Raw genomic sequence first — 7,978 nt, forward strand, 5'->3', positions numbered from 1 at the left:
TTTTTTATTATATTCTTAAATTATTCGAAAATTTATTTATTGTATATCTTTTAAGATTATTTTGTGAATGATATAAAGTTTTAAAATTAATTTGATAACTTTCCTATAGATATCAATGTGCGAAATAACTAATATTTAAATTTTTAACTAATATTTTATATGTTAACGTTTTCGGCGTATAAACTTAAGATATAAGTAAAAATAGTTAAATTTTCATAACTATAAGGGACATATAATTTTATTACAGTGAAGAATAAAATCTTAATTTCATTATTGATTAAATATATACTTAATATGTATTACTATGTATTCAATTAAAACTTTTAAGAATGTCATTAAAACTTTGTTATATTAAGCTGAAATTTTGTAAAATTATTATAAAGAAGTCAACTCTCAACATAGATCATCGAGTAGTATTTTTTCACTTTTTATTAAACAAAGTCCAATTTTAAGAAAATAAAAATAAATTAGTCTTTAATTTTTTAAATATTATACATATTAAAATAAAACAATAATTTAGTCTATAATATTTTTGAGAAATTGAAAATTTAATCAATTATATTTAGAAAATAATTTTATAAATAAATTAATTTATTTAAAAAATTCTAGACATACTATACCAATTTATATATTTATTGTATTAGAATTGTTTGATGTTTAAAAAAATTTGATTAGATAGTTGTAATGAGAGAGAAAATTATTAAATAACACATATAATATTTAACCTAATATAAATAAATATAATTCATAAAATATTGAATTGAAATTGCCATTTCATTCAATTTAATACACTAGTTATAGTTATTTTATTATAATTTAATTATTTTGATTGAACCCCAATTAAACTAACTAACCTTAATAAAAAAGCTTACTTAGTTTAATTGTTATCTGTCCCTCTTCCTCTTCCTCTTCCTCTTCCTCACAACAATTGAAAAGTTACGGTGTATTTTCATTTCATTTTCTCTGCCGTCTTCTCCTTTTCTATTCGCACGAAGAAGAATCTATTGCAAGTTACTCACTTTTCTCGCACCACGAAGATTTATTCTTCTTTCGGTAAAAATTTGAAATTTCTCCTGTTTTATATTCAGATTCTCGTAAACTGCTTCTTTATATGTGTTTCAATGAAACCTATTGCTTTGATTTCATTTTCCCGTATTTTTCTAACACTTTTTTTTTTTGGTGGTTTTCTTCAGCAAAATGACGAGATGTTCCAAGTTGAGTTGCTTTATGAAGTTGTGAATTTGAAGGAAGAACAAAGGTGATTAATTTTTAACTGATGAAGCTTGCTTGTACTGTTACTTTATTGAAAGTTAGGGAGGGTTATAATAATGGAAGAAGGGTTATGTCAAAATTCATCAGATTCTGTTTATAAGTTAGGGATTGTAGATGTTAAACCCTTGCGTAGTTTGGCATCAGTATTCCCGGAATCTACGCTAGGTTCTACATCTGCCCATCCCCCATATGAATTTTCTCCATTTTTGCCCGTGGGTGTAAATCAAGAATCTCGAGCATCCCCTGCTCCGGCGTCGGCTCCGGCTCCTGCGCCTGCGCCAGTAAGGTCATTTAGGAGTTCAGTAGTTGAAGAAGCAGCCCCGCGTGGAGCTGATGGTGATGGGTCTTCATCAATGGAGGGGATTAGTGGTGCTGCTAATGACCGAAACCATCAGCACCAGATATGTGTGGAAGCAAACCACCTCCTGGTTCTATTCCAGCTCCGGTTCCATTAAGGTCCTTTAGGAGTCCTCTGGTTGAAGAAGAAACCCTGCACGGAGGAAATGGTGATGGTTCTTCGCCCGTGGATGGGCTCAATGGTGTTGTTAATGACCAAAATTGTATGGCACCACATATGCGTGGTTGCAAGTCATCTAACACATCCATACCGGCTCCAACTCCATTACGGGTCTATAGGAGCCCCCTAGTTGAAGAAGTAAACCTACGCGGACCTAATGTGGATGCTGGTTCATCATTTGAAGGGTTCAATGGTGTTGCTAATGCCCAAAAGCGTTCAGAACCAAATTCACAAGGCAACAAATCATCCCAAAAGAGGAGCAGGGTAAATCAAGATTCAGATTTTGTATTGTCTATGTCGATCAGTCTTAGTCTAGAAAAAAGGAGTGACGCGGACCGTGAGACAGTTAATTTTGTACTCATGACATTTGATGCTCTTCGAAGAAGGCTATTGCAACTTGAAGAAGCCAAGGAATTGAACACGACTGGTGTTATCAAGCGTGCAGATTTAGGAGCTAGCAATACTATGACACTCAGGGGTTCGAACGAACCTGAGAAGGAGAATAGGAGTAGTGCCTGGGATTGAGATTGGTGACATTTTCTACCTACGAATGGAGTTATGTCTCGTGGGCTTACATGGACAGACAATGAGCGGAATCGACTATGCGACTATGAAATGTGAATCTCAGGAGGAACCTTTGGCTCTAAGCATTGTTTCGTCTGGAGAATATGATGATGATACAGAGGATAATGATATTTTGGTATATAGTGGTCAGGGTGACTTCCACAAGAAAGATAAGAATGCAACTGATCAGAAGCTTCAAAGGGGTAATCTTGCTTTGGATAGAAGTTCACAACGGCATAATGAAGTAAGAGTCATCCGTGGACTGAAAGATGCTACTAACAAAAGCACAAAAATATATGTTTATGATGGTTTGTATAAAATCCAAGATTCTTGGATAGAAAAGGGGAAGTCTGGTGGTGGCATTTTTAAGTATAAGTTTGTAAGATTGCCTGAACAGCCCAGTGCTTTTGCTGTTTGGAAATCAGTTCAGAAATGGAAAGAAGGCACCCTTTCAAGGAGTGGTCTTATTATTAAAGATCTCTCTTCAGGAATCGAGAGTATTCCTGTATCACTTGTCAATGAGGTTGATAATGCAAAGGGTCCTGGTTTCTTCACTTATGTTCATTCTCTCAAAAACCCAAAACCATTTGGTTCAATTATGTCTTCTGATGGATGCAATTGTAACAAAGCATGTGTCCCGGGAGATTTGAGTTGCTCTTGCATTCAGAGAAATGTTGGTGATTTTCCATATATTGCAAATGGTTTTCGAGTAAGTCGGAAGCCACTGGTTCATGAATGTGGTGAATTATGTCTTCCGAATTGCAAAAATCGAGTGTACCAGTCTGGTTTAAAGCATTACATGGAAGTGTTCAAAACGATGGATCGAGGGTGGGGTCTTCGATCATTGGATCCTATTCGTGCTGGTACTTTTATTTGTGAGTATGCAGGAGAAGTTGTTGACAGAGCCAAGTTAAGTGTGAACGGGAGGGAAGGAGATAATGAGTACATATTTGATACAAGCCGTATTTTTAAACCTTTCAAGTGGAACTATGAACCTAGCTTACTGGAAGACGGGGCTTCAAGTGATGGCAATGAAGATTATGATATACAATCCCATCTAATTATAAGTGCCAAAGATGTTGGGAACGTGGCTAGATTCATGAATCATAGTTTTTCTTCCTCTTTCTTTTCACTTTCTCTCTCAGCAGTTACAGCTTCAAACTTATGTTGTTGCTTGGTTGGTTAGAGACAGAGAAGTGATGGTTATTAAGAGCTTCCTGAACGAGGTTCTCGAGTTCTTCAGTGAATTAAATTTTTGAATTGATGGGTTCTTTGTCAAATCTGTAAATTTGGGACAATTAGAGTTTAGGAGAATTTTTCAATCTGTAATTCGTTGGACTAGGGTTTTGAAAAATTTTTCAGGCTTAGGACAATTTTTCAGGGTTCTAGAAAGTGAGAGGGTGCGTTAGGGAGGGAGATTTGAGAAAATTAGAATAAATTTGAAGTGATTTGGCGAATTTTCACCTATTGTTGTTTAAATTTAATTATTGATTATATCTAAATAATTAGTTTAAAGATGCTGCCATCTCAGCAAAATATATTGGTTAGTTCAGCAGTATTTTCGTCTGAGATGTGCTTTGGCAAGCTTGAGGGCACGCTTGTCAAATTTTAAAATCATTCAGGGACTATTTTATTAATAACAAAAGTCATGTACTATTTTGTCAGCATCAGAATCTTTTAGGTATCAATTTGGTATTTACCTCTTAATAAAATTCTCTATTTTTGATAAAAAAAAAGCATAGATATAAATTTAAGATAAGACATAGAAAATATTAATTTTAATTTTTTGATAAATTATAATAAAGAAAAGTCTAGGGGCCAGCAACTTTGTTAAATTTTGGCCAGCATGTAACCAGCAAAGAAAAGTGAGTTATTGGATGAAATCTTACACCAATCTCATACCATTAAAACCATCTTGATGGCTATTTGATGGCTATAAATCACAAAAATTGCTGCCCCTAGCATTCCTCTTATAATAATATGTTGATTTTTTTTATATTGAAATATTTTTCAAGTTTTTATTTAATTTCATTTTATATATAAATTACATAATTCAGTTGATTGAATTTAAATATTTCCATGCATTGCACAGTCTGTTCTAAAACCCTAAACCCCACAAAACCCTTCTCCCCATCGTCCTCGATCATAATTCGGAAGGTAGTTCCTCATCTTCTGCTATTGTTTCTTACAAAAATTATTCGATCTTGAAATGCAGTTTTGCTCGCTTCCTTTCTCAATCACCGACATTTTTTTTTCCATTTCTACTATATTCAGAAATTTTGCAAAAAGAAACAAGCATTTCTCCTTTTCAATCTCTATACATTGGTTTCCTCATTAACTTGATTGATTGCATTTGATCATTACAATATCTTGCCTTTGAATTGTTTCTCTGCGTGTGTTTTGATATGATACCATTTGAATAATCGCATATTTCAGGGGTGAAATTCAGCTGGTGACTGAGCTTTGTTTTCTGTTGTGCGAGGGAAAATGAATCTGAAGAACATGAAGGTTCCGAACGTTCCCGGAGGTGCTGGTGGTGGCGCAGCGTCGGCGCTGTTGAAGCTGAGTGTCATCGGTGGGATTGGTTTGTATGCTGCTGCCAACAGTCTCTACAATGTTGAGGGAGGACACCGAGCTATTGTTTTCAACCGTTTGATTGGTGTCAAAGACAAGGTCTCTTTTAGTAAATGTTTTCGTGTTTGTGGTATGATTGTTGGGAAGGAAAAAAGGGGAGGAAATCTTCATGGATGAGAAAATTTTCATGAATATCCGTGCCATTTAATTATCTTTGCAGTGCTTTTGATGTTGTTGTGATTGCTCGTATAAGATTTTTGCTCTTCTTTGATCATAGGTTGTTATCTTTCAAGGGATCTAGTTAGTTGTCAGTTTGGAAGTGTTATCAATAGCAATTGCAAAACAATTGTGTTCCCTTTATGTTTTAAAAAATATGATGTAATCTGTAATCTGCAGGTCTATCCGGAAGGGACACACTTCGTTGTTCCATGGTTTGAGAGGCCTGTCATATATGATGTTCGTGCACGACCGCATCTAGTTGAGAGTACCTCAGGAAGTCGTGATCTCCAGATGGTAAATATACTTTTTGCTAAGAGTAGTTTTTATTTTTTTCATGATGATTCTATTTCATAATGCTCTGCATAAAGTGGATATGCTATATAACCTTAACAACTTTAGAACCTAACAGGTGTTCCTTAAATGCCTTTCAAAATTGGAATGTAGACCAAGTCTATCACCTTGCATATTTTGTTTTAAAATGATTTCATTTTGAATTTGCGAGCCGCTTTAAGTTTGAATATCTTTTGGCAGACACATTAGTATTCGATTTTCAAAGCTTCAATTCTCCTTGTCAACTCAACTATCTGCATGATGTTTTTATTTGTATTCTTCGTGCTGTGTTTTTTAGCTATCTAGATTGTTCAATGATATTGTGTTTTGAGAAAATTATCATGAAACAGTTCATATTTTTAATTATTCAACCTTGTGAAATGTTTACCTTATTAAAATTACACAAATGTCATACAGGTGAAAATTGGGCTTCGAGTCCTTACTCGTCCTTTGCCAAGTGAGTTACCTACAATTTATCGGACCCTTGGTGAGAACTTCAATGAAAGGGTTTTACCTTCAATTATACATGAAACTTTGAAAGCTGTTGTCGCCCAATACAATGCCAGCCAGCTTATTACTCAGCGCGAGGTAATCAGTAATCCTTGCGTATATAATGTTTCTGAAAGGTTGTGTATGAACATGTATGAAAAAACTCAACCATTTCAACGAAGTTTCTAGTTGCTGAGATGTCTTTTATAGAATTGCAGTTTCAAATGGTTAAAATAATTTTTTGGTTTGTATTATTGTTATGGTAAGCACAATGGGTACATCCAAGTGAATTAATTCTGCTGAACTAAGTTATCATTACCATTTACGCACTACCAAAGTGCGTTTTGTGTAACTATCCACATGAGGAGATTTACTGTGTTAACTAGGGGAATTGCTTTGGTTGTTTTGTACATATCCCTTCTAGTTTCTTGCATTCCATGCATTGCTTTCCTTGTCAAGTTGAAAGGTCCAGTTCTAACATGAGGGAAGTATGTTTTAATTTTAATTGACTTATTATTTGTAGGCTGTTAGTAGGGAAATCCGGAAGGTTCTGACTGAGAGGGCTGTTAACTTCAATATCGCCCTTGATGATGTGTCAATTACCACTCTAACGTTTGGCAAGGAATTTACTGCTGCAATTGAAGCCAAACAGGTGGCTGCACAAGAAGCTGAGAGGGCTAAATTTGTTGTGGAGAAAGCTGAACAAGACAAGAGAAGTGTCGTAATTAGAGCACAGGTGAGAATAAATTATGAATTCATATTTATCATTACGAACTAGTGCATAGTACAAATTGCTGCATTTATTTCTTGTTTCCTTTTACAATGCACCGGCTTATGTACATGCTAGTGGTGTTACTTGCTGGTTAGACTATTACAACTTCATTTTCATTAGTTCTTGTTCTGTAAATCCAACCTGAAAAACTCACTGAAAAACATTGGTCTGGATGCCGAGTTCTGTTTTTTTATTTTGGGTGAATATGTTGGGTTATTTCATTAAACCACTGCTAATTAATCTTGCTTTCGTAATATTTAGTTTCTCCTGATCTTCGTTACACCTCCTTTACTCAACAGGGAGAAGCAAAAAGTGCCCAACTTATTGGACAAGCTATTGCCAACAATCCAGCTTTTATCACACTGAGGAAGATCGAAGCCGCAAGAGAGATTGCGAATACCGTATCCAACGCAGCAAACAAGGTTTACCTGAACTCAGATGATCTGTTGCTGAATCTTCAGGAGATGAAGTTGGAGCCAAGCAAGAAGTGATTTGCTGAACTTGTTTGTGATGATCGTTTTCATTCTCTCATTAGAAAGTACGAAACCTATTCAATTTCATGATGTATATGTTGTGAGTAGTCTTTACAAAATAACTAGATAGTTGAATGGTAACCTTTTTCAAACTTTAGCCAAAGGATTATTTGAGATCCAAATGATCCGGATTACATAAAATGATGATTAATTGATTATGATTATTCCCCGAGGGATTTAAATCTGAAATAACTTCCAAAACTTTAAACAGCCAGCAGCATGGCCTTTGCTATGAAATAGTAAGAATCAAAGGAATAAAAATAATATTGAGAATAATTTTCTTGTGAATATTCTGTTTTGGATCATTAGCTGTTATTTTCGTAAGAGGAATTGCTAGCCAAAATTAAAAAAAAAAAAAAAGAAGTGTCTAATATTGAATACTACTTGGTGTAAAACAAAGTCAACTAATTGGATATTGAGCACTTTGAGAAGTTTATAAATTCAATTACAAATTCTAGTTTGTACTTAGAAACTGCTCACTCCCATCTAAATTATAGTTCCAAACCCAAAAAGAAAAAAAAAAAAAAAACAAAATAAATAAATAAATAAATAAATAAATAAATAAATAAATAAATAAAAATGACAATCATGTATACATGTTTTTGTAATGTATTAAAGACTGTTAGGTACCAGACAAATGACACAGCAAAATATAGAGATGAAAAATTAGAAATTTGTATAAAATATGGAAACAATTGAATAATTTTT

The 7,978-nt window shown here is 34.1% G+C and overlaps 1 protein-coding gene and 1 pseudogene across 4 annotated transcripts; both read left to right on the top strand.

Moving 5' to 3' along the window:
* The first annotated feature begins 886 nt into the window (after positions 1–886).
* On the top strand, positions 887–7,459 carry LOC107623169 (prohibitin-1, mitochondrial). 3 transcript variants are annotated; one of them, XM_088506699.1, is made up of 8 exons: positions 891–1,053; positions 1,194–1,258; positions 4,446–4,510; positions 4,790–5,026; positions 5,324–5,440; positions 5,894–6,064; positions 6,489–6,701; positions 7,037–7,459. In XM_088506699.1, the coding sequence occupies exons 4-8, from the start codon at positions 4,841–4,843 to the stop codon at positions 7,226–7,228; spliced, it is 879 nt and encodes a 292-aa protein (XP_088362825.1). In that variant the 5' UTR covers positions 891–1,053; positions 1,194–1,258; positions 4,446–4,510; positions 4,790–4,840; the 3' UTR covers positions 7,229–7,459. The 3 variants fall into 3 exon arrangements, with proteins under 3 accessions (XP_016180821.1, XP_088362825.1, XP_088362827.1); XM_016325335.3 differs by lacking the exon at positions 4,446–4,510 and having other exon boundaries at positions 887–1,053; XM_088506701.1 differs by lacking the exons at positions 891–1,053; positions 1,194–1,258 and having other exon boundaries at positions 4,446–5,026.
* On the top strand, positions 1,198–4,019 carry LOC107623168 (histone-lysine N-methyltransferase, H3 lysine-9 specific SUVH1 pseudogene; annotated as a pseudogene). The gene has a single exon (XR_015906946.1). The product of XR_015906946.1 is annotated as a histone-lysine N-methyltransferase, H3 lysine-9 specific SUVH1 pseudogene (transcript).
* Positions 7,460–7,978: the final 519 nt, after the last annotated feature.

The sequence above is a fragment of the Arachis ipaensis genome, chromosome B10 (assembly GCF_059453495.1).
Source record: "Arachis ipaensis isolate K30076 ecotype BB chromosome B10, ASM5945349v1, whole genome shotgun sequence".
In the NCBI taxonomy this organism is placed as follows: Eukaryota; Viridiplantae; Streptophyta; class Magnoliopsida; order Fabales; family Fabaceae; genus Arachis; species Arachis ipaensis.

Coding starts and splice junctions, on each gene's coding strand:
- LOC107623169 (XM_016325335.3), top strand. CDS start 4,841: ATGAATCTGAAGAACATGAAGGTTCCGAACGTTCCCGGAGGTGCTGGT. Junction 6,065..6,488: donor AGCTTATTACTCAGCGCGAG/GTAATCAGTAAT, acceptor TATTATTTGTAG/GCTGTTAGTAGGGAAATCCG. Junction 6,702..7,036: donor GTGTCGTAATTAGAGCACAG/GTGAGAATAAAT, acceptor TTTACTCAACAG/GGAGAAGCAAAAAGTGCCCA.